The sequence below is a fragment of the Delphinapterus leucas genome, chromosome X, assembly GCF_059928025.1.
Source record: "Delphinapterus leucas isolate spDelLeu-1000000601 "Yukka" chromosome X, BTC_Dleu_Yukka2, whole genome shotgun sequence".
NCBI classification, from domain to species: domain Eukaryota; kingdom Metazoa; phylum Chordata; class Mammalia; order Artiodactyla; family Monodontidae; genus Delphinapterus; species Delphinapterus leucas.
In genome coordinates this window covers 112304002-112330734 of record NC_143150.1, presented here as the reverse complement: position 1 = coordinate 112330734, position 26733 = coordinate 112304002, and the positions used below count along the sequence as shown (strand labels likewise).

Genomic DNA, 26733 nt, shown 5'->3' with positions numbered 1-26733 from the left:
CCTGGAACTTTGAGGTCAGGTGCTAGTAGGCTATGCTGTCATGCTTGAATGTATAGAAACAGCAGCAGCCCCCATAACAGAAAGCTTCCTGAGGCCAGTTCTCACAACAAACCTTTAAAGGAGGCTTTATCACTTCCATTTTCCAGGTGAGGAAACCAAGGCTCAGAGAGGTTAAATAACTTGCCTAAAACCACCCTGTCAGTAAATAGCAACACTGCCTCATCTTGCAGGATGACCAGGTAGGGATTACCAGTATCTAAGGGTGATCCTGCACCTCACTGGGGACAGATGACAGCCTGCCTGGTGTCATGAGGAATGCCCAAAGGCCCCCACAAGCAAAATTATAGACCCAACTCCTTGGCTATGGTGCCTAAAGTTTCCACTTCGAGTCACTGCTAGGAAAGGGCAGAGTCTTGGGGAAATGGGACCCTGAAAAGTTATGTTTTGTTGGGAAGGGAAACTCTGGGAAGCAAGGGGAACTTTTCAGGCCCAGTAGGATGGTGCTGGTCAGGTGGAGGCAACATGAAGAGAAGGGGTCTCTGGAGAAATAACAGAACAGTATCTACACTGAGGCTGGATCTTTGTGCCCCGAACTCTGCTGAGGTGTTTATGAAAGCTGATAGCGTGCATTTATAGAGCCTGATAGGTGTGCTGTGACTCTCCTGTTTCTGAGGGGGATCCGTGATTGCATAGAACTGAGTTAATAATAATCCTGGGCTCAACATACACAGGTCCGTGTGTGCCTCTCTTTTTAAATAAATACATAAATTAACATGAACACCCATGAACCCAACACCCAAACCCCAAACCAGAGCATTCGACGAAGCTGTCTGACAATACCAAGTTTTTAAAAAAATGTATTTTACTGAAGTATAGTTGATTTACAATGTTGTATTAATGACAATACCATGCCATAGGAATTATAAACTGCCTTAATTGATTTGCATTATCTTGTAGTATTAAACATTCTCATGGAGTCTATATGCCTGTCCAAAAATTACATTCACAGCAGCACTGTTTACTATTTGTAGTAAATAAATAAATACGTAAAAAGAAGGAAGGAAGGAAAGAAAGAAGTCTAGAAACAACCTAAATGCCCCTATGGTAACACACATAACATAAAATGACAAAAAGTTATGGGAGTCTTTTTTGAATGGGGCAAGTCTAGATCTTCAACAGTACCCAGTGAAAACTTCTTTCCAAGTTAGGGTCAGAGGAAAAGAAAGGCAGTGCTGTATCACTTGTCACCAGTCATGTGTTTGGAACTTGGCCTCAAGGACTAGAGAGGTGTAGTTTTTTTTTTTTAATGAGGCTTGTCTGTGTGAAGCAATTTCAGTTTTAGAGAACACGTCTCCTTCCATTTTTTTGGCATCACTTCTTCTGCTTGTATAGGTCATTGAGTCATGGCAGAGAGAAAAGCCTTGGCAACTGGATAACGCCCTGAACAATTATCTAGTGTTGAATTTAGGGGCTCTGTCATACTTCAGTGGATGACCTTGGGCAAGTTACTTCTTTGAGCCTCAGTTTTCTCATCTGTAAGTGGGGTATACTCATGAGTGCCTTGCAGGATTGATATGAGGATTGAAAGAGCTAACTGTGCCTAACACAGCTCTGGCACAAAGAAGCCCAGCAGCAAATGTTAGTTACCTTGTCCATGTATACACAGGAGTATAAGGGACACCCTGCAATATATTGAGCACAACACTGTCCACTGGAAATCTAATGGGAGCCCCAAATGCGAGCCACAGGTGTAATTTGACATTTTCTAGAAGCCACATTTTTAAAAGGGTAAATGAAATTAATTTTAGTAATGTATATGATTTAACCAGTATATCTAAAATGTTTTGTCTCAGCATGTAATCAATGTAAAAATTAGTAATGAGATAGTTTTGTATATTCTTTTTTCCTTTCCTTTTCTTTCTTCCTCCCTCCCTCCCTTCCTTCCTTCCTCCCTCCTTCCCTCCCTCCATTCTTTCTTTCTCTCTCTCCCTTTCTCTTTCTTTCTTTTTCTCTCTCTTTTTCTTTCTCTTTTCTTTCTTTCTCCCTTCCTTCCTCCCTTCCTTCCTTCCTCCCTTCCTTCCTTCCTTTCTTCCTCTCTTCCTCTCTCTCTCTCTTTCTTTTTCTCTTTCTCTTTTCTTTCTCTCTCTTTTTCTTTCTTTCTCCCTTCCTTCCTCCCTTCCTTCCTTCCTCTCTTCCTCTCTCTCTTTCTCTTTCTTTCTTTCTTTCTTTCTTTCTTTCTTTCTCCCTTCCTTCCTCCCTTCCTCTCTTCCTCTCTTCCTCTCTCTCTCTCTCTCTCTCTTTCTTTCTTTCTCCCTTCCTTCCTTTCTTCCTCTCTTCCTCTCTTCCTCTCTTCCTCTCTCTCTCTCTCTCTCTCTTTCTTTCTCTTCCTTACTTTTTTTTTTTGCATCCCAAGTCTTCAAAATCTGGTGTGAATTTTACACTTACAACACGTCTGAATTCAGACCAACACATTTCAAGTGCTCGATAGCCCCACGTGGGCTTTAAGTACTTCTAATAAGATTGAATCTCTTTAGATTTTGAAATCTGGCCTTTTCAATTCTATTCTATTGTGCATTTCAAATTGTGGTAGGTGATCGGCCTCAGTCCTGTTCCTTTAATATCACTGATTTATACTTATCTGAGGCATCAGATGGTACACGGGACAGATTGTCCAAGAGCAGGAATCCCCAGTCTCCTTGCGAGGAATGGCTGTCCTTTCTTGTCCTCAAAGCTTCAAACCTCTAGAAACCTGGGATATGTGGAGGGAGGGGGAAGGTGAAAAGAATTGGGCCTGATAATAAGACTCCAGAGTTCCTGGGGAAGAGGCCCTCCTGGTAGCTACACAACAACCCTCTCTGATGGAAATCTTAGCAACTTGAGAACTGACTCAGGTTCGCTGTCAAGTTCGCTGTTGGGGGTGGTGATGGTCAGGGGTAGGGGTGGCGGCTGCTTCTTGGCAAACAGCTTGGATGGGTGAAGGCTGTACTAGACTTGCTCATGTAAGAAACACCAAGTTTTCCAGATAAGAGGTGGCACCTTAGATGTCAGAGTCCACTGCGTATAATGATTCCTGCTCAGTTAATTATGGGTACTAAGTAAGTATTAATCAGAACTAATAAGATCATGCTTTGGATAAAAACAAAACAGTGGATTCTGACAAGTCTCTGTATAATTAACCTTCATCTTTTGGAGTGAAGGAGAACCGAATAAGGCCATTCATGTTACCTATCCTTGGTTCATGTTTTTGGATCACTTCCCACCCAGGGACTCCAAGAATTTCCTAAATGGTGTCGCTCAAAACACTCTTCAGGGTTCTTGTGCTGTTGGCATTTTGCTCTGTTTCCTTCCAGACTTTTTTTCTATGAAGCTTTTGTGATCTCTTTATAGCCAAGCTCAACTTTAATAAATAGTTTTGTATCTTGCTTTTACCTACTTATAATGTTTGCATTTCCACGTTCTCATATAAACTTCATACAGTGAATTTTTGATGACAGTGTAATGGTCCACTGGGTGCATGTGCTATGATTTACGTAATCATCCACCATTATCGTTTCTTCTGGATATTATAAGACGTGATTTCGTTCCATACCACTTGGGCACGTGAAATGTTACCTTTCTTTATTTTTAAAAAATCAAATTAAATCTGGGTTTGAATTCCTACGTGCAGGGCTGGCAAGACACCCACCAGCCGCCATCAATGTGGGGCTTGTTCCTAAGTGTGTATGCAGGGTATCTGGAAAATGCTTCATGTGAAAGTTAGGATCCTTCTGACTCTAAGTAACACAAAGCTACCCAAGCTGGCCTAAACCATAAAGGAGACTGTACTAGTCTGTGAAATTGGAAGTTTCAGGATTGGTTTGATTTAGTTACCTGACAACATCACCGAGGGCCCAGCCTCTTCCCACTTCTGCTCTGCTTTCTACACAGTCAGCTTCACCCTGCTCACAAGTTGGTTGTCAATTGATGCTTTTGTGGGTGTGCTTAGAGATGGGGAGGAGGTAGAGAGAGTGAAAGAGAAGAGAAAGAGATTCTTCCAGAAGCTTCCTCTGAATGGCAAGCAAGTTTCTTTTACAGAAGCTCCCAGGAAATGTCTCCTCCTTCTTATTGGCCTAAATTGGGCCATGTGCCAATAACCATGAGCCATGGCCAGTGGTCAGAATTAAGCTTATTAGTTTTTATTTTATTTTTATTTTTTTAAAATAATTTTTAAAATTTATTTATTTTCGTTTTTTGGCTGCAGCGGGTCTTGGTTGCGGCACACGGGGTCTTCGCTGAGGCATGCGGGATCTTTGGTTGCTGCGCGGGCCTTTCATTGTGGTGCTCGGGCTCCAGAGGGCGTGGGCTGTGTAGTCTGCGGCATGCGGGCTCTCTTGTTGAGGCGCATGAGCTCAGTAGTTGTGGCGCACGGGCTTAGTTGCCCCGCGGCATGTGGGGTCTTAGTTCCCTGACCAGGGATCAAACCTGAGTCCCCTGCGTTGGAAGGCGGATTCTTTACCACTGGACCGCCAGGGAAGTCCCTAAGCTCATTGGTTTTTAGATTGAGCTGTATATTTCATTACTACAACCAAAGTGAGCTGTTCCCCACCCCACTCCCACCCCTGGCCAAAACACAATTGTACTGCATGGAGAACTAAACAAAAGCTGGGGGTAGTTACCAACAGGAGAGGGAATGAATTTACAGAGACTACAGTCCCCTACGTATGAACAGGTTCTGTTCCGAGAGCACATTCGTAAGTCCAATTTGTTCATAAGTCCAACAAAGTTAGCCTAGGTACCCAACTAACACAATCAGCTATATAGTACTGTGCTGTAGTAGGTTTATAACACTTTTCACACAAATAATACACAAGAAACAAACACAAAAAATAAAGAAAACATTTTTAATCTTACAGTAAAGTACTTTGAAAAGTATAGTAGTACAGCACGACAGCTGGCAACAAGTGAACAGGCAAGAAGAGTTACTGACTGGAGGAGGGAGACGAGGTGGGAGATGGTAGAGCTGAAGGATCGTCAGTAATAGAAGATGAAGGGCAAGCTGCAATTTCACTCACACCTGATGTTGTTGGAACGCAAGTTTCACATCTTTGAAAGTTCGCAACTTGAAGGTTCGTATGTAGGGGACTTACTGTACCAGCTTTGCACAGTGGCAGTATCGTAGCCAATGAGGTTTAATCCGAGGCGCGATTACAGAGACTACCAGAATGTCTCCTCTATCTTCCAACCTGTTTTCAGCCCTAGAAACCAAAGCACTTTGCTATACAGAACAGCTAACGAATTTCCCAAGGCACAGCAGCCCAAAGCCAAGATCCAAAGTCTCCGTTGTCTTTTATTTTTGATTTTTTTGCGGTACGCGGGCCTCTCACTGTTGTGGCCTCTCCCGTTGCGGAGCACAGGCTCCGGACGCGCAGGCTCAGCGGCCATGGCTCACAGGCTGAGCCGCTCCACGGCATGTGGGATCTTCCTGGACCGGGGCACGAACCCGTGTCCCCTGCATCAGCAGGCGGACTCTCAACCACTGCGCCACCAGGGAAGCCCTCCGTTGTCTTTTAGATTGGGGCTGATCAGCCACCCCTTTCTTTTGTCCCTCCAAGAGCAGCAAAAACAAAATCCAGATTTAATTTCTCAATAAGTTACCCTGCCACACTATCCCTGTACTTAAAATCTTTTCTGACCTCTTTTGGGGCAAGAGAAAGGCCATCAAGACTGAAAACCCTCCTTAATTAGAAATGAAAGGACCAGGATAAATGGACATCAAGAGGATTTGTGCCACCCAGAATAGTTTGTCGAAAGAATCAAGAATCTTGGCCCTTGAGAGGATAGAACTACTGCTTCAAATCACACACATATTTGATTCAAGATATAAATTTAGTAAAAGTTAAGTAGTTGTCGCTCCTCTAGTTCACTCATCTTCACATTCTTACTTTCCACTTTTAAAATCAAAAGGTGGGCTAGTGAATCTTGGATGCAACCGAAATTTCCTTCGAGAGGTGAATGGATCAATAAACTAGGCTACATCCAGACAATGGAATATTATTCAGACCTAAAAAGAAATGCGCTATCAAGCCACAGAAAGACATGGAGGAGTCTTAAGCGCACATTGTCAAGTGAAAGAAGCCAATCTGAAGGGCCGTATACTGTATGATTCCAATTATATGACATTCTGGAAAAGGCAAAACTATGGAGACAGTGAAAAGATCAGTGGTTGCCAGGGGTTGGGATGGGGAGGGATGCGTAGGCAGAGAACAGGGGATTTTTAGGGCAATACTTTTGTCCAAACCCATAGAATGTACAATACCAGGAGTGAACAATAATGTAAACTATGGACTCTGGTTGATAATGATGTGTCAATGTAAGTTCACTGATTGTAGCAAAGGTACCATCTGGTGGGAGTTGATGGTGGGGGAGGCACAATTTTGCTATGAACCTAAAAATGCTTTTAAAAAAAAGTCTATTAAAAACAATTCATGCTGGTATTATGAAAGAACATAGAATTGAGAGTCAGGAGACCTGGATTCAAATCTGGACTGTCATTTACAAGCTGTGTAATCTTAAATTAGTTTAAGCTTTCTGTATCTTAGTTCACTCACCTATAAAATGAGGATAGTATTCATTCACCAGATTTACTGTGAAGAGACAACATAGGTAATTTCACAGAGCACACAGTAGGTGCTCAAAAAATGTTAGTCGAGAGTGAAGAGAGAGAGGGGAGGAAAAGGCAGGGAGACCAGGATTTCATAAAGTCAAGTGATGGTGGAGGCGTTTTATAACAAGATCCAGCAAGCAGTGATCGATGATGAGATAGTCAGGGGTCATTTTTTTTCCTCATCTGTTCCAGTCCACTTTGGATTTTGGCTTTATCAAAACATTATTTAGTGAAGTGTACATTATTGTTTGAATTATTCAGAACGCTACCCTTGCCTTTGTTCTCCATTGAGAGCTGCTCAGAAGGAATGCGATTTGGGGTGGGTTTTTTGTTTTTGTTTTTGTTTTTGTTTTCCGGTACGCGGGCCTCTCACTGTTGCGGCCTCTCCCGTTGCTGAGCATAGGCTCCGGACGCGCAGGCCCAGCGGCCATGGCTCACGGGCCCGGCCGCTCTGCGGCATGTGGGATCCTCCCGGACCGGGGCACGAACCCGTGTCCCCTGCATCGGCAGGCGGACTCTCAACCACTGCGCCACCAGGGAAGCCCTGGGGTAGGTTTTGATGTTATTATTGTCGGTTTTCATTTATTTAAAAAAATATTTGTTGTGAACCTAAATAGTGACTGGTACATATGCTGCACACTGAGGATGAAGCAGTGAATAAGCCAGACCACAGGGCTGATGTCTAGTGCCGAGGACAGGCGTTAATCAAATGATAACGAAGTGTTTTGAGTGTTACAGTGGGAGGAACAGAGTCAGGAAACCATATAGCAAGGGGAATGAATAGCGTTTATGAGGGGGGAAGGCCTCCCTTGATGTCTAAGTGTTGACCATGCTGAGGTCTGAGGCATTAACAAGAAGGACTAGGGTGCTGCTCTAGAGTGCATAGTACAGGAAACTGGTTCTCACACTTAAAAAAAATTTTTTATCGGAGAATAGTCAATTTACAATGTTGCGTTAGTTTCAGGTGTACGGTAAAGTGATTCAGTTATACATATATTCATTCTTTTTAAGATTCTTTTCTCATGTAGGTTATCACAGAATATTGAGTAGAGTTAGAGTTCCCTGTGCTATACAGTCGGTCCTTGTTGGTTATCTATCTTACATATAGTTAAGGTTAGTATGTTCATCCCAAGCTCCTGATTCATCCCTCCCCCCCTCCCACGTTTTCCCTTTGGTAACCATAAGTTTGTTTTCGATATCTGTAAGTCTATTTCTGTTTTGTAAATAAGTTCATTTGTATCTTTTAAAACAAAATGAGATTCCACATATGAGTGATACCATATGATATTTGTCTTTCTCTTAGTATGATAATCTCTAGGTCCATCCATTGGTTCTCACACTTGAGCATGCGTCAGAATGGCCTGGAGGGCTTGTAGATTAGTTAACTATTAGTGCATAACAAATTATCCAAAAAGTTAGCAGCTGGAAACAACAAGCATTTATTACAGCAAACTGTGAGCGTTTCTCAGCTAAGCGTCCAGGAACTGCTTAGCTGAGTGGTTGTGGCTTGGGGTCTCTCCCGAGGTTACAGTCAAGGTGCTGAGCAGGGAAAGGATCTGCTTCCAAAGGGATGTGCTTCCAAGCTCACTCTTGTGAGCTTCTCCACAGGGCTGCCTTGCAGCCTGGCAGGTGGCTTTTGAGAGAGGAAGAGAGAGACACAGACACAGAGACAGAGGAAGGGGGAGAGACAAAACCCTAACATGGAAGCCACAGTCTTTTTTTAAATGTTGACATTAGTATTAGTAGTGGTAGTAGTAGTAGTAATTCATGTCCTTTAAATGTTCAATAGTTATTCCATGGTTATAAAATATTTTCATTGCTATCTTAAATATTTTCTTTATATTATTTGAATATATTTGATTTTACATTTTGGAACCAAAAGGTACTGCTTTTTTTCCAGTTTCATTGAGATATAATTGACATAAATAACATTGTATAAATTTAAGGTGTACACTAAAATGATTGATATATGTATATATTGTGAAATGATTACCACAGTAAATTTAGTTCACATCCATAGACTCACATAGTTACAAATTTTTTTCCTTGTGATGAGAATTTTTCATATCTGCTCTCTTAGCGACTTTCAAAACTCCCAGTTATAAGATAAATAAGTTCTGATGTAACGTATAATGTGATGACTATAGTCATCAATAGTGTATTGTATAACTGACTTGATTTTTTTAAGAACACTTTTAGATTTACAGCAAAATTGCGAGGACAGCACACAAAGTTCCCATATGTCGCATATCCAGTTTCCCCTACTGGTAACATTTTGCATTAGTATGGTACATTTATTACAATTCATAAACATATATTAATACATTATTATTAAACAAATTTGGTGCAGAGTCCTTCCTTTATGCCAAATTCCTTAGTTTTTACCTTAGTGTCCTTTTATCTGTTCCAGAATCCCATCCAGGATAGCACATGATATTTAGTTGTCATGTCTACTTAGGCTTCTCTTGGCTGTGACAGTTTTTCTTATTTTCCTTGTTGTTTTTGTTTGTTTGTTTTTTATAAATTTATTTTATTTTTATTTATTATTTTTGGCTGTGTTGGGTCTTCGTCACTGCACACAGGCTTTCACTAGTTGCGGCGAGCTGGGGCTACTCTTCGTCGTGGTGCGCGGGCTTCTCATTGCGGTGGCCTCTCTTGTCGCGGAGCGCGGGCTCTGGAGCGCATGGGCTTCAGTAGATGCGGCGTGTGGGCTCAGTAGTTGTGGCTTGTGGGCTCTAGAGTGCAGGCTCGGTAGTTGTGGCGCACGGGCTTCGTTGCTCTGCGGCATGTGGGATCTTCCTGGACCAGGGCTCCAACCCGTGCCTCCTGCATTGGCAGGCAGATTCTTAACCACTGCACCACCAGGGAAGCCCGTTTTCCTTGTTTTAAATGACCTCGATAGTTTTGAGGAGTATTGGTCAGGTAGGACAGAAGTTGTTTTATAACCTAATCTTCGAAGTGAGATCTCATCACTTTTGGCCATCCTGTATTTGGTAGAAGTGAGTACTACTTCTAGTCCATACTCAAGGGGAGAATAATTAAGCACCATCTCTTGAGGGGAGAAATATCAAAGAATTTGTGGCCATATCTTTGAAACCCCCATAAGCTTATTAAAACAGAGTGCCAGGCCCCACCCCCAGCGTTTCTGATTCAGTAGGTCTGGGGTGGGGTCCAAGAGTTTGCATTTCTAACAAGTTCCCAGGTGACACTCCTGCTGCTGGACCAGGGATCTCACTTTGAGAGCCACTGGGAGCAGGGCTTGGGCAAGACCTTGGTGTGTACAAATAATTGAAAAAAGTTCATCAAGATCTACTTATTTCTCTCAAGATCCTTCTTTTATAACTACAGCCAGCACTGAAATCAACCCACTGGTTTAGCTTCTGGATTTTGCCAGTTAACGTGAAACTTTTAGCTTAAATAAATAAATAGTTGGATAAAAGAGGTACAACCATATCTTGTGTTTGTATTAAATATTTATTTCATTTGATTGTCACAAATGCCAGGGAGAGAAATCAGGTAGCCCCGTCTGACATAAGAAGTCACAGACACAGAAAGGGTAAGTGACTTGTCTAAGGTCACACAGCTAGTTAATAAAAGAACCAAGCTTAGGACTGGGTCATTTGAGCCCTGGACCAGCACAATTTCTATTATACCAGGCTCTATCATATTGTTCCCAACTTCTAAGACTTTGCCCCCTTTTGGAGAAAGATTAATAAAACTAGGCACATGACAATTCAGTAAATCAGAATACATAGATTTAAAGTAGCATTTTGTTCAGTAAAAAAGGAAGGAGTGAAACAAGTCTTTCCAAGCTCAGAAAGATCAGCAGCGATTTGCGGCTTAGGTTGCGAAAAACCCCTCTCCGTCGATATTCAACTTCTTCCTGCTCATCGACTCCCACAACTGCCACCAAGTACAACATGCTTCCTGGTAGCACCCGAGAAAGTCACTGGAGGAATCACAGGCCACAGGTCTTTTCGTCTGCCCATGCACACCAACACGATTGCTTAGCTCTTCTGGCGAAGCTCTTGGTTAAAGAGGTTGTTGGTATGTTTGTTCAGCTTTTTGTTTTGAAAAGACATGGTAGTCTACATACCATACCACCACCAAGATGACCAAGATGTACTTGAAAATCTAGAAGTGAGGGAGGACCAGTGGATGTCTTTGAGTGTACGTATTACTTTTCTCTTTAAGTTCAGAGCAGAGGTGCAAGCATTAAGCAAAGAATTGGGTGCACAGAAACCCAATGAAGGCACAAAAGCTAAATAGCTACACACCAATAATCTTACTCACTGAGAAAACCAGTCCAATCAGACCAAAGGAGTGGTTTCCAGTTACATTTTTACCTTTCCTCAGAGAACATTCTACCTTTCATTTAGTTGATGTTTATACGTTGCCAAAAATAAAGCAAGGTTTGGTGGAAATAGTTAAAGCAAGCTGTACTTCATACCTTCACATTAGGAAATAATGATTGCATATATTGAGCCCTGAGTTCAAGTTCACTCTTATACAAACAATACCTAACATAGTGTAAGTGTAATACATAGTGTAAGCACAGACTCCTGTCCAGAAGTAGTGGTGCTGGTGGTGGTGAGGCATGAAAAAGAGTCAGGGGGCTGTCCTGTGGTGGTGGTGGAGGTGAGGGGGTATGAAAGACAGTGCCTAAGACCTTAAATTTGATCCTTTCCAATGGTAGCGGTTGGGGGGGGTGACATGAAACAAAGAGACAGTGACCCTACAATTAATCCTGCCCAGTGGTGTTAGGGGGAGTTCACGGGGAGGGGGGGAGAGGGGGAGGGACTAAATGAAGTGCCATTGACCTTATAATTGACCCCGTTCAATGGTGGTGATGGCGGTGGTGGCATGAAACAGTCAGTGACGTAACAATTAATCTTGCCCAAAGGAGTTGGCCCGGGCGGGTATGAAACAGACAGTGACATTACAGTGAATCCCGTCCAATGGTGAGGGGCAGGCAGGAATCTGAACCAGTGAGTTTATTTTTGCCCAACGGTGGTGGTTGTGGTGGAGGGCATGAAGCAGCCAGTATAGTTAAGTGGTAAACAGAAGATTTAAAAGTGTCAAGACGCAACAAATACTCTGAAGTGTAACGGTCAGCTGATCCAGGGAAGGCCTCCCGGAAGAGGTGCCTTCGGTGGAGAGGGGCCTTGAGCAGCGCTTCGGATCGGATTCCGGGCGAGGGCCCCGGATCTCCTCCCAGTCCCCTTGTACCTCCGCCACCTTTCGGCCGCGGAGGACCTAACCCGGGACGGGACCGGGTGTAGATGCACTTGCTGGGCCTGTCTGGGTCCCGGGAGCGAAGGAGGGGGGCGCCCCCGGCTGCACTCCGGCAAAAGAAAGCGAGGGCGGCAGCGGCCAATCAGCAGCCAGCGCGTGCGGCCGCGCGCCCCTCGCGCCCCCCGCGCGCCGCGTACGTACGGCGGCTGGCTCCGCCCCCGTGGGCGGGGCCTGGGGAAGCCGCGGGCGGGCGGGCGGGCGGGCGGCCGGCCGGGGCACGGGAGCTGCTGGTGGTGCTGCTGGTGCTGCTGCGGCGGCTGCACCCGCGTCGCCGAGGCCGAGACGGAGGCCAGGGTGCGCGCTTGGCGAACTTGCCTAATCCGCGCGGCTCGGCTGCACCGGCCTTTGCGGCCGCTTGAGCGTCTTGACTGGTCTCTGCGTTGCCCCGACGAGGATGCGGCTGTTCCGGTGGCTGCTGAAGCAGCCGGTGCCCAAGCAGATTGAGCGCTATTCCCGCTTCTCGCCATCGCCGCTCTCCATCAAGCAGTTCCTGGACTTCGGTAAGTGCGGGGCCGCGGGTCGCCACGGTCCCCACGGCCCCGGGGTGTGGGGCCGCTGCCTTCCGGGCCCGCCGCCGCAGGTCTCCGGCGCCTCCGGGCAAAGTCCATTGGAACCGCGGGCGGGGCTCCGGGATGCCCGGGGGCTCGGATTTCGGGGCGCAGAGGGGCATGGCCTGGCACCCGCACACCCGCCGGGGGCTTACCCGGAGACACAGAAACCGCATCCGAGGAGCCTCATTCCGGGCGGGACTCTCCAAAGCTGCCGTCGTTAGCTTCAAATCTACTTGACACAGACCTCACCGCCCTTAAAACTTCGGAGCGGAGTGTGGGTGGCTTTTGAACGTTTTAATATTTAGATTCTTTTTTTTGGGGGGGGGATTGGGTAAGAGCTGTTTAGAAACACTTTGAGGTCGAATAAATTATGCAATGGTATTTTGTTCCTTTTCTGCTCTTAAGGTGCTCTTGTCTGGCCGGAGCGCCAGGACTCGAACTGCTGTCTTGTTCGTGCTGTGTTAAAGCAGTTAGAGGCCTGGACTGCAAAAGCCTTAGATGCTGGGAGGAGCGGACGTGTGGGCTCCTAGCGTCAGAGCAGGGTCTCGTGCCAGCACCTTTCGCCGCGCCTCTCCTTCTGTGTCCCACCTTCTCCCCTGTCGGGCGGGACGGTGGGCAGCTTCCACGAATTGAGGTGGGAGCGCAGAAGACCCGGCCCCCACCCTGCCTGAGGCCTAGCTGAGATGGGAATAGATTCCACGACCTTCTGTTAAGTGGATCGTGTTTCCCCAGAGTGGTGCCGTTTCAAGCGCGGAGGGAATCCTCTAAGTTGGGTGAATGCGAGGCAGCTGGTTGTGAAACACCTGAAAGTATTAAAACAGAAGTGCGCACCCAGCTATCAGGAGGGAACGCGGCATCCTGGAAGGAAAAGAAAATGGAGCAGCAAAGATGTTCTAAGCTCTCGAGGGGAAATAATGGGGCGGCTGGTCGTTTAATGACTTTTAAGTAAATGTCAAAAGATGGTGTCAGGTAGGCATAAAAACCTAAGTGCAGAGTAGGTAGCACATTCGGGGAAGACCCAGTAAGCACCATGTGATGTTGTCCATACTTAAGTTAGGATAGAAAGAGAGGAATAGGTTAAAGTTGAGACCAAATTAAATTTTAAGAAGCCAGTTTGCCAGCGAATGATGAGGAAAGTCAGGGTTCAGTGACATGTTGATCTTTGCATCTTAAACTTCAGTCCCAGCAGCTTTTCAGTAGTTTTACTTTACCAACTGTGGCCACTTGTGAGAATTTTAGAGGTTTGAGGCAGCCCCCCGACTTCAGAGTTTAGAAAGAAAATGTCGCTGTTGCTATAAATAGCAACATTCTGTCCCTAATTTATGGTTTAGAGAGATTCTGAAGGTATCGACTTTTCATTGGGGTAAACTGAGACAGGTTAATTCACAATAAAAGGAACAGAAAGAATCCAGAGACTCCCAGTTCCTTCCTTCCACCCTCAAAGTTGAAGTGATAGCTCTCATAGCTTGGCGAAATTTTGGTTGATTTATTTCTATAGCAGCTAATATCTACCATGTTAATAGGTGTCTTGGCAGAGATGTTATTTGAGTAGGAAAACCACAGTGGGGCATAGTGTTATCGTGGAAAACCCATGGGACCATTATCTGGCAAGAAATGTTCTAATTCTTGCTCTGCCACTGACTCAGGAGCCTGGCCTTGGCTGAGTGACTGAACCTCACTGGGGTTCATTGTCCCCGTCAATAAAACACGTGGATTGTATAAGGTCATCTCTAAAGCACAGTTCCCAAAGTGTGTGATCCTAATTTCCAAGGAAAAGGGATGAGCTTTTTAAAAGAAAACTACCAAATCTTTGGATAGGTATTTCCCGTAAAAGCCTTCTGACCTATTTTGGGAAGAGTGGAGGGGATACTCTAATCTAGGATAATGGAAGAAGCCTAATAATTGAAGTCTTTTCCTTATAAGGAAGCTCACAGAAGAGCTATATATAATTGTAGTGGAATGTGCTAGAAACTCAAGGCTCATTTGTAATGCCCAGAGACGAATCAGGTGGCAGGCAGTCTATCTTTAATGCCAACAACTAGAAGAGGGTTGTCACACAAAGGCCATTTCGACTTCTCCCTTTCTCTTGGTTCTTCCAGCTCTGGATAGAAGTCCGATTTTGGCAAGTGGTGCGGGAGTTTGAGAATTTAGCAAGGGTGTGGGGATATTTTTAAGGTGAGAAGGAAGAAGAGTAAAGAGGCTTTATGCCCCTGAATGATTGGAGAGCACTGCAGGGGAGGGCCACCTCCAGTGCTTACAGGCCCTGAGTGGGAGCAGCAGATGACTACACGAAGCCAGCTTGGGGTGGGGGGCCGTGGCAGCCCCGTCCACCCCGTATATGCTGGCTCCGGAGGGGCAAGCTGACCGGCGCTGATTCAGTATACTTTCAAGACCTAGGGCTCAAACAGAACAGACGCGTGAGCTATGTTGACCCACAGACTGCCACTTCGTGACGTTCTCCCTGGCTACTTTGCAAACGGGACCGAAGTTTTGGACTAGAATACCTGGACAGGGACCAGAGAAAGAATATCCACGGAATTTCACGTTTACAGTATTTGTTAGAACCGCATCAACAAATTGTGGTTTCTGTGGGCACTGAAACAGCTTTCTTTTGCGAACGTATCCACACTAGTAAATGAGATGATCTTCCTTGTTTAAGAGGGAAGGCTAAAACTGCGTGTTACTCCAGAAGCAGTGACTTTATTTGAAATGAGGCCTGCTCAGTCTCAGCACTCTTGACTTTCTGGGGCAGGTCATTGTTTGGTGGAGGAGGGGTGCTGTCCTGTGCGTTGTGGGAGGTTTACGAAAGCAGCACCCCTGGCCTCTCCGCACACGATGCCAGCAGCACACCCCGCCCCCCACCACACTCCCTCCACCCATGAGTTGTGACAACCAAACATGTTTCCAGACACCGCCATGTCCCCCAGGGGAGCAAAATGCATCACCCTCTGTTGAAGACTACTGCTGTAAAGCATTTAGATGCCTGCATGGTCTTCATGCCCGTGCCCCAATCCTCCAGACTTTACTATAAATGTTCTGGGGGGGGGCATTGGTATTTTTGGTTGTTCTTAAGCATAACCAGGGTTCAGAACCACTAATTAGATGATCTTCTGGATCTAGAGTTGTCCCCCTTTCATCTGTGGGCCATATTTCTCTATGCCCTTTAAAATAAGAAGAGCTTTCTTGAGCTCAGTCTTTACTTGAAACATGGCCTTGCACACAGTTAGCAAGTTTAACAAGAATAGCAAGCGTTCTAAATGGATCACGAGTTTATAAGGGCAATAGTGCGCTGTGAAAGGTGAGATTAAAAAAAAAAGAGATTCTTTTTGGTCTGAGATTATAGTTACATGGTTCCAAATTCAAAAGGTACGAAAGGACATAGAAAAGTCAGCTTCCTACTTTTGTCCACTAGCCTCCCCATTTTAAAATAAATGGCAACTTGTAATACTTTTGTCTGTACCTTTTTAAACTTCATTCCTTAGACAGCTTTCCATATCGTAACTGCAGAACTTCCTTTTTCTTTTTTATGGCTTCTGAGAATTTGTTTATACGAGTGTACTATATTCATTAGCCAACTCTCTGTTGACGGCTAGTAGGTTGTTTCCAATCTTTGCTATGACAGCCTGTGCTACACTGAATTACTGCATTCATCATTTCATGCATGTGTGAGTATATATATAGGACAAATTCCTAAACGTGGCATTTCTACACCAAAGGCTATGTGCATTTGAAATTTTGATAAATATTGTCAAATTGCCTTCCATCGAGGTTGTCTGTCTATCCTCTCACTAGAAGTTTCTGAGAGTACCTATTTTCCTACACTTTTACCACATTGTTGTCAAACTTTTGATAAGTGAAGAAGTGTATCTAGATAAATTTTTTTTCTCCTTGAGTAAAGAAATTTTTTAAATTGAAGTATAGTTGATTTATAAGATTATATTAGTTTCAGGTGTACAGCATAGTGATTCAGTATTTTTACAGAGTAAAATATTTTACCTTTAGCTTTTTATTATGGAAAATTTGAAGCATATACAGTACTAGAGAGAATAGTTTGATGAATTCCTGGGTTCATTATATTGATCTGCACGTGCTGTTTGTCTGTGGATGTTGTGTGTATGTGCAGTCTGTTAGATTTTCTTATCAATGTCATGCTTGTTTCAGAAGAAATACATTTTTTTCTGCACTAAGACCAGTTTATCTTTTGAACTATGTGTTCTTCAAAGATCTGGTAGAATCCACCCATGAAACCTTTTAAACCTAGTGTGTCTTGGGGACTGTTGCTTTTTGACAGGTTTCTCTAGTCTGTGGTATTGATCTGGATAGATTTTCTATCTCTTCTAGAATCCATTTTGATGTATTTCTCTAGAAAATTATCCTAGTCATCAAGGTTTTAAAGCCAGTTTGCAAACTGAGATAGTAATTAGTCTTAATTTTCTCTGTGGCTGATCCTCCTTTATTCCTTCTATATTCTCCCCCTCTTTTGTGATTAGATTAGTTGTTGGTTTATATGATTGGATTCACTTATTAGCTTTATGACTTTTGTTTTCTAGTTCATTAATGTCTACTTTGATTTTATTAATTCCCCCTCATGTGCTCAGTGTTATTTTTTTCTTTTTGAATGGCAAAATTCATTTCTTCTTTGTTTGTTTCAGTATTTAAGGCTACAGGCATTCCTCTGAACACTGCTTTAGCAGCTGACGTGTATAGTGTTTGATGCTTTTTCTTCCCAGCTCTTCTGCATCTTCAGGTTTTTATTCTTATGTGAACTAAGACTTGAGTTTTATTTTATTTTATTTTTTTATAAATTTATTTATTTATTGGCTGCGTTGGGCCTTCGTTGCTGCGTGCGGGCTTTCTCTAGTTGGCAGCAAGCGGGGGGCTACTCTTCGTTGTGGCGCGCGGGCTTCTCACTGCGGTGGCTTCTCTTGTTGCGGAGCACGGGCTCTAGGCGCACGGGCTTCAGTAGTTGTGGCACGCGGGCTCAGTAGTTGTGGCACGCGGGCTCAGTAGTTGTGGCTCGCGGGCTCTGGAGCGCAGGCTCAGTAGTTGTGGCACATGGGCTTAGTTGCTCCGCGGCATGTGGGATCTTCCCGGACCAGGGCTCGAACCTGTGTCCCCAGCATTGGCAGGTGCCTCCCAACCACTGTGCCCCCAGGGAAGTCCCAAGACTTGAGTTTTTTTGTTTGTTTTTGTGGTACGCAGGCCTCTCACTGTTGTGGCCTCTCCCGTTGCGGAGCACAGGCTCCAGACGCGCAGGCTCGGTGGCCATGGCTCACGGGCACAGCTGCTCCGCGGCATGTGGGATCTTCCCGGACCGGAGCACGAACCCGTGTCCCCTGCATCAGCAGGCGGACTCTCAACCACTGCGCCACCAGGGAAGCCCAAGACTTGAGTTTTTAAATTTCCAGTAGAAGTGCACCCTGTATTTTAATTTTCTTGATTTTTACTTTTGCTGCATTGTGATCAGAGAATGTTATTTATTTCTTTAATTTATTGATGTTTGCTTTGTAGTCATTTCTTTAATTTATTGATGTTTGCTTTGTATCATTTCTTTAATTTATTGATGTTTGCTTTGTAGTCCAGTCTGTGTTCATTTCCTGTCACTGTTCCTTGGGCAGCAAAAAGAAGGTTATGTTGTCTTCTCAGGTTACAGAGCTTCATATATCAAATCTACCATATTAATTATTTTATTTGAGTTTTCTATACCTTTGCTTTTTTTAATCTACTGGATCTGTCATGGGTCAAAAGAAGTTCAGGTCTCCTAATAATCCAATTCTATTTCTCCAGATATTGCCTATGGTTTTTGCTTTGTGCCTGTTAATTTTGCATTTGCTGCTTAGACATCCTTAACTGTCATTTCGAGATGCACGCTTTAGGGTACACAGTGCTGCCCTTTGACTAGTTCAGTGCTTTTTGGCCTGGATTCATCCTTACGTGACATTGAGATCCGGAGCCCTATCTGCCTCTTGTTTTCATTTTCTGCTAGAGCATTTCTGAATTTCTTGAAATGTAGTATAAAGCTGGGTTTTGCTTTGTGAGTCAAACTTTTTCTTTTATGTGGTTAAGTTTAACCAGTTTATATTATTGATATGACACATCTGTCATCTGTAACGATAAACATCTATAATTTTCTTTCACTTTGTCTTTAATACCTGTAATTTTTCTACCATATTATATATCTTGCTTTGTTTTGTTATATTTCTTTCAGTAATTAGGTTGGAATTTTTGGTTCCAGGGATTATCTTTCTACTGATTTATTTAGACTTTCTTTGTCCAGTATGGTCACCACTAGCCAGCTGAACCTATTGAGCCCTTGAAATGTGGCTGTTGTGACTGAGAAACTGAATTGATTTAATTTACATTTAAACTTAAAAGTGACACTTGATTCAGTTAATTGGAAAACTTTTAAGTATGTTTAGAACAGTTCGGATATGTGAATCTACCTTAACTGTAAATTTGATGAAATCTAATTATAGGCCAATTATTTCTGTTAGAAATTTAGCTTTTGAATTGAGATGTAAGTATGACACACTGGATTTCAAAGACTTAATATAAAAAATACTAAAATATCTCAGTATGTTTCTGTATTGATTCCACATTGAAATGGTAATTTTGGGGGTATGTTGCATTAAATAAAACATCAAAAATTTCACCTGTTTCTTTTTATGTTCACATGGCTGCTAGGAAGTTTAAAATTACGTGTGTGGCTCACAGGTTTCTATTGGACAATGATATATTAACTCCTTATAAGGAGTTATAGAAGTATCACATTTTAATGTTCAGAATAAACATTTATTGATTTTATTTCTCAGTTTAACTTTTACTCTTTTTTTCCTGTAAACCTGTTGCTCTCAGGAGTTTTGGACCAATTAACTGTCTTTGAATGGCAGTTAACGTTACCGTGGTTCTTTGTGATGTTTGCAAAAGCTTGAGGTCTTTCTGTTATGTGGTTGTTAAGAATTTAAAGTTCTGTTAGTGATGTAAGAAAAGGAGAACTTGGACTGTATGATATAACTTAAAGATAGAACCGTCTGAATCTTGAATGAGTTCATAGGAAATGATTCACATTTTCATCTGGACATGCTTTTCATCTTTCAGCTTTACCCTGTCCACTTCGGCTGCCTTCATTAATCACTCTGATCCGCTCCCTACAGACTGACTTTCTGTTTTATTTCCCAGTTGCTTTGCACTCATCTTTTGCACAGCTGCACTTGTATTAAACATATTTGCTCCTGGCTCCTGTTCTTTGATTTTATTCTAAACTGTCTCTTTCCAGAGGGTAGGCACTTACCTGTTCTTTGTGCCCTTTTCACAGCTTCCTCGGCTGTTTGCTTTCTGCCCAGAGTGGGCGCTTCATAAGTGGTGATTACTGACTCCATTTAAAGGTTGTTAAACATTATGTCACTTTAATTTAGTCAGTTGTTACATAGGTCTAAACTTCTGTAATGTCCCCACACTTAAATATAGCATCTCTGAAATAAAACCACCAGAAGATAGGTTGTCTGACAAATAGGTTGTCTGACAACTCTGTCTTCTTTTCACAGAAAAGATTTCTATCATAATTACACTGGTTCTCTGAACCTTGGAGCCTTTAGCTATTAGAAGGAAGCAACCAGTTTCCCTGTTTTTACTCTTCTTGAGGTTTGAAGGCCCAGCTGCCCTCTGTTTTCCTTTAGAAAGTATTTTAAGATTCCGGTATCCACTGCGAAGTTGACTTTGGTTGCAAATGACTGCTCTTCGGAAAGCCTTGAGTTTGTAAGTCACGCTCCTTAAAGCCTGATTACTACTGGGGAGAGGAGTGGTTTTGTTTCTGGAGAAAATGAGGAGATTTTTTGGGTTTTGTTTTTTTTTAATTGTGTTAGGAAAAGAGAGAAGCAGTGGCATTTTGTTTCTGAGTGTGTACATTTTGTACCTTTACATATATGTACGTGACACACCTTTTCTGTAAGAGATGATGTTCTTCTGTGAGGAGTTGCCAAGAATTAGACTAATCTGTTTAGAGACAGAAGCTAATGATTCAGAATTAAAGGGGAAGAGTACAATTTCATTTAGGGTAAAGATATCTAATGTGGCTTAATGCACCTTGATCAATATTTAAATTTAAAGAAAGAATTGGCCTTTTGGGCCCTAAAGATCTGATATGACTGGATTTCAACATAACCTGGTTTATCAGGCTCTGAGCGTTTAAGGTGTAGTTCCAGCTTTGTTCGTTCTCTTGGCAGTTTTGTGTGCTTCTGAAGGGGAGACATGGCCACACGTCCTGACCCCTTGATGACTGAGTGGTTTCGTCCCATTAAACTTCGGGAAGTTGATCAGATTGTTGGCAAGATTTGGGAAACCATGGTCTTATTACTGGATAGAATCAGAAAATATCACCATAAATTTTCATAAAATGAAAAATTTTATGCGCATTCTATTATTTTACTTCCATGATTATCTGATTTACTTCCATGATTATCTGATTCCAGAGTTGGGCAAATCCTTTTTTTTTTTGAATGCCATAGTCTAAGACAGGTTATCGAACTATAGCCCGAGGGCCAGCCACCTGTTTTTGTGTTACAATTAACAGGCTGTACTTTTAAGAGTAGTTTTAGGTTCACAGCAAATACGGGCAGAAAGTACAGGGAACTCCCATACACCAGTGTGGGACATCTGTTACAGCTGATGAACCCACACTGATCCATCATTATCACCCAAAGTTGATATTTTCTATTAGCGTTCAGTCATGTGCTCTGGGTTTTGGCAGCACCTATTTTTGTAAATAAAGTTTTATTGGACCACAGCCATGCCCATTCATTACATAGCGTCTGTGGCTTCTGTACCTCTGCAACAGCAGGGTTGAGTAGTTGCCACAGAGACGATTTGGCCCACAAAGCCAAAATGTTTACCATCTGGCCCTTTACAGAAAGTTTGGACCTCTAGTCTGAGACAGTTTGGCTCCCTGTTAAAGAAGTGTGCAGTGATTGCTGTTAATTGGCATTTCAGTGATAAAGCTTTGTTTGTCCCGCATGCTAGTAACAGTAAAACTTGGCTATCTGGAGTGTGACTTTTGGGGTAGCTAAGACTTTTCCAGGTGATCGGTGGCTTACCTATAGGGTATGTGCCCCTGTGTGGAATTACCATGTGAAAGGCTTGGAGGGATTTTATAGCTTTAATCTCTAGGGCTGTCACCAAAGTTTAAGTGTACCGGTTTCTCCACAGCCCTGCCAAAATGAGGTTTTATGACTTCAATTGTATAATAGGTAACATAGAAGCTAAAAGTTTTATTTTTTTCCCCTTGTGGGTTTATTTTCTGCATTTTGTTGTGTGTGAAGTGCCCTTGACCCTTTAGTAACTGGACTCGGGAGTTTTAATCATTTGCATGCACTCCCTGTGTCTACTTGGCATAGTGAGCTATTGTGCTGTATATCTATTGTTTCCTCTTGTGCTCCCTTCTTTGGTAAAGTAATTATCAAAGTATACAACTAAAGGCGTTCGGAAAGAATATCACCTCTAATTCTTCCATCCATTTTTTGGTGATAGCGTTACATCTTTTGCCCATATATTCACATATGTTGACACTGATTATTGGTTTCCTTTTTATTTAGTGCACAGTCTGAGTTTTAATATACCCAGTCATTTGCAATGCTTTTATCATGGTCAGATTTATCACCTAGAGCAGTATGTAAGCTGTCACTAAATCCCTCTGGAATTTGTTGCCATCTCTGTTGAGACGTTTGCAGTCAACTCACTTTTACTCTGTTCCGCTGTCCATTTGCATAGCAGCAACTATTAAGACCTCACGTCTTTCTGTCTTGTTGCTGTTTTATCACAAAGTTCACAGAACAGTTTATATTTGTGGATTCTCTCCAAAAGGACAACTTTTCTGATTTCAACTAAATACCATATGCTAACTTTTGCATTGTAATTTCTGTTAAAATTTGGTGATGGCAGCTCCTTATTTATTAGTTTAGATGTTTAGAAATTCTCGCTGTTCTTGCCCACTTATTCTTCTTGGTAAATTAGCTAAACTTATAGAAAATGTGCTAAGGGAACTGTGGATGGGGTACCTGGCGTTTATTGAAACTAGCCTGGAAGCATCTTCAGGTAGCCCGTTTCGCCATATTTGTGGCAGAGCTGGGTTTGATTGCCCTTCATATCCCTCGAGGAGAACTCCTTTCCTAGTCATTGTCTCATCTTGACTGAGATTATTCTTTCTGCTATAATGAATGGCACAAAAATTACAGCAAACTATTTATTATATATTACACAGGTCGATATTTAAATTCCCTGTGATTGAATACTTGGGGTTCTAACTTGGTAGATTATTTCCCTAAGCATCACCCAAGCAGTTGTGATTTTATTTTCAGTCTTAGACTTGACCTCTGATTCCACTCAAACATTTGAGTTGTACGAGTGTTTCTTTCTTTCTTACTAGGGCATGGAAGTCAGTATATAATAGTTTCACTGTTGGGAATAAATTGCTACGTATCTCTTAACATTTTCTTAAAGCATGAAGTTAAGTATTCCCATGTGTTGTTGGCCGGAAGACAGTAGGGCCCTTTGAAACATGTAACATACATATCTTTTCCCAACAAATTATTACATCTTCATTGACCAGAGCATACTCAGGGTTTACCTGAACCTTCCCTTGGATCTGTTCTAGAAGAGTACAGTGTTTCCTTAAGCTTGTTAGCAGATGCTCCTTAATACTTGACTGTGCACTTTGTATAAATTTGGTTAATTTCTCCTCTTCTGAGAAGAAATAGAAAGCAAAGTGTCATTGCTATATTAACATTCCTATATTGGTCATGTAATGCACTCAAGTGTGGTCAGTTTCCTAGGAGGCTGAAACAAAACTCAAACATGAAAATAGAGACTAAAAATAGATGGGTCAGTGAAAAAGTTGGGGATGCTTAATAGCCACTGTCTGAGCCTGAGGAGTTCTTTGGTTTATTCCCTTGTTGAATTTCCTGTGATTAGATGCTAGTCAGTGGATCTCAGTCCTGGGTGCTTGTGAGAATCATCTGGGGAGCTTCTAAAGCTAGTGCCACCTGTCCCCCCACCCTCACCCTGTAGAAGCCAATTACATCAATCTCTGAAGGTAGGGTCTAGGTGCTGGTATTTTTGACTTACCCAGCTGACTATAATGTGCTTCCAGAGTTAAGAACTGTGTTAGATCTGGTAAAAATTTTGCCCAAGAGCTGTGAACCACTTTAGGGGATAGAGTCTGTGAGATGCTGAAGGTTAACACTTAAGGAGTTTAGGAATCCATCCGCATTTTTTTTTTTTGGCCACGCCGTGCAGCTTGAGGGATCTTCGTTCCCCAACCTGGGATTGAACCCGGCCCCTCAGCAGTGGAAGCACTGAGTCCTAACCACTGGACCGCCAGGGAATTCCCAGGAGTCCATCAGCATTCGTTGAACTTTCTGGATTCGGAATGGAGTGGAAACTGAGAAGCATTGGGGAATTGTCGAGGCTTAGTTTCTGCCTTTGAGGGGCTTATAGATAAATGAGAAGTCGAGACAAATATGTCAATATATATATAGGCTATCCAGAATGTATGCATCCCATGAGTTTGTGTCATGCTTTCTCTACCTCTCCCTTGGAGGTTCGTGTAATAGAGGTGGTTTCTGGGTATGTGTGAAGTGTTAACCCAATTGTCCTTTATCCAGAGCATCCTTGGAGGCTTTCTTTGTTTCTTTCTTAGTTTTTTGGTAGAAAACCACTACAATGTATGTACTCTTTTGATTTCTAGCTCCTGTCATTGGCTACTCACTCCTAGCAGTGCTCTCTCCAGAGTTGTCCCAGAATGTACATTAGGCAAGGTTGGTGTAGGGTAAATAACTGTAAAGTGTACAAACCAGAATCTTATCCTCATTGATTGATTCAGTGGGATCCTGAGCTTAACGATCATCTGTCCGACCTCCCCAGTTTACACATGAGAAAGTAGAAGCCCCGAGTAATGAAGAGACTGCCCAAAGCATCAGCTAGCTGTTGACCTAACATCTTGGCTGCCTCTTCCAAAGTGAACCAGAAGTTATTCTTTCTAGGAGGTGAAGGGAACTTATATTTGTGTACCACTCTCCACCAGACACAATAGTAGTCAGATGTAGCTGTAATTCTCACAGCATCCAGGTGAAACAGATGTTTCCATTTTTTGGATGAAGACGCTGAAGCTTAGATAATTTAAGTATCTTGCCTAAGCAAAGTTAGGAGCAAAACCGCAGTTAAAATGCAGGTCGATTGAGCTTTTAAACGTATGCTTTTTTTCTTTCAACTTAACATACCATTTCTTACCACATAATATACCATTTGCCACAGTGCAATTCTTTCTAGCAAACAGAGTCTGTATTAGTAATGCTTGGGGTCTTGTCTAAATTTGTTCTTTTAGACAATCTGGAAATTGCATAATCTAATGTTTGTCTAGTCTTATCATTTCGGAGCTATCAGATTGCTACCTCCTTCATTTACTTACACTAGAAACAATTTTTATTCTGAGGACCCACACTTGTTAGTTTATTGTCTTGTTAGCCTATTGTCTCTCTCTGGAAATATGATAACGGGTCTATGTGGACTTGTACTCAAGGCTTGGTTTCTGGTGCCTACCACCAGTGCGAGCTTGGGCAAATCACTTAATCCCACTACACTTCGATGTCCTGATCTACAAAATGGAAACGATAGCATCGAATCATAGGCCTGTTGCACCCATGAACTCGAGAACATGCAGCACAGCGCATGGCACATGGTAGGTGCTCAGTAGATGCTGGCTGTGCTTTTGTTATGGGAAGTTAGTGACACAGCATTATCCTGGACAAAGTCAGCTTCCTGCTAAGAATGAAAACTGCATAGGGAGCGCTTAACCTTGAATGTTAACTACCTTAAAGTTTGTTGGCTGAAGGTCCCAGCCATATAAACTGATCATTTTCCAAGAAACGTAGCACTTTCAGCTCGTTTGTGCTTTGAGCGTGACTGGCTTTGGATCTTCCTCATTCACGGTAATGGTGAACTTAAGGTTTTGCCTCAATTAACCTCAACTGATGAGTGCAGTGTGGTGTTTACTTAGCTGTTCCTGCTTCCATGACAACAAGACATTCTGTAATCCACCGTTAGGACTAGATCCTAAACTCCTTTCTGGAATTAGGGTGATGTGGATCTGTGTGGTGGCTTTGGCTGTGAGTGCTACTCATGTGCTTTAGCTGGTCAAAGCTCTATTTGTGATGTCAGTTCTCAACACATCCTTGCCTTTTCTGTCCACTCGCTGGCCTGACACACCATATTGACAATTACTGTCGCTTTATCATCACCTTCCTTGTTTACCTTTTGGCTCTTCTTCCCCTAACTATAAGGATTGGAATACCCCTAACCAGATATACAGAATGAAGTGATCTATTAGAGGAATTTACCATTACCAGCAAACGTCATCTTGAACCCCTGAATTTTATTTGCTATTGTAAGTTTATACTGAAACTTAGTAGGTATTTTAATTTTCAGTTCTAATCAGGAAATATTAAACACCTACAGTGTGCCAGGTATTGTGCTGATGGACTGTTCAGTTTTTTGAGGAATCTTGGGATCCATGGGACATAGACCTCAGTGACTGGGGGTGATGACAGAGGGGTTGCCCAAGCGAAGGGCGCAAATTGTGGGCCCATGGTGAAATCTACTCACAACTTGGTTTGGCCTTATCTGGCATACAGAGGGGCAGGTTTCTCACCAATCTGTTCATGGATACATATATTTCGAAAGAGTCAACAAATAGGATCTCTAAAGAGAGAGGATCAAGGTACTAGTGGCTGTCGCTCATGTTCCCTCGGCACAGACATAGATCTCCTTCAGGGGAGGATCCAGTAACCCTCACTTACCTTAATTAAGAACCCTGTCGTGATCACCCTGTACCCCCTTTTCTTACAAGAGCGTCAAAAACCATTACATGAAGGGTAGCATGGGCTTCAGCCCCCATTAGGAAGTTCTGCATATAGTAGCACGTTCTGTATGAGATTTTTGTTTGTTTGTTTTTAGAATAGAATGGCTCTAGTAGGGTGTTTTTCTTTAAAATAATAGAACGGCTCTAGCTATAGGAAGACCTTTTTCAGAAGACTGCTTTTTTCTTTAAAAACTCATTTTATTTTTTAAAAATTGAAGTATAGTTGATTTACAATGCTGTGTTGATTTCTGTTGTACAACAAAGTCATTCAGTTACACATATATACATTCTTTTTAAAAATATTCTTTTCCATTATGGTTTATCATAGGATTTTTAAA

At 42.7% G+C, this 26733-nt stretch overlaps 1 protein-coding gene across 3 annotated transcripts in view; it reads left to right on the top strand.

Annotated features, from left to right (window-relative positions):
- The window catches only part of PDK3 (pyruvate dehydrogenase kinase 3), a 109574-nt gene that overhangs the window by 31265 nt on the left and 51576 nt on the right, over window positions 1-26733 (top strand). For 2 of the 3 annotated variants that reach the window (XM_022560460.3, XM_022560459.3), the window contains exon 1: window positions 12171-12438. The exons of the other annotated variant lie outside the window; for it this stretch is intronic. In XM_022560460.3, coding sequence (XP_022416168.1) covers window positions 12333-12438 — 106 coding nt within the window. In that variant the 5' untranslated portion in view covers window positions 12171-12332. Of the gene's footprint in view, window positions 1-12170; window positions 12439-26733 lie in introns of those variants that run through there. 3 annotated transcript variants of the gene reach the window in all.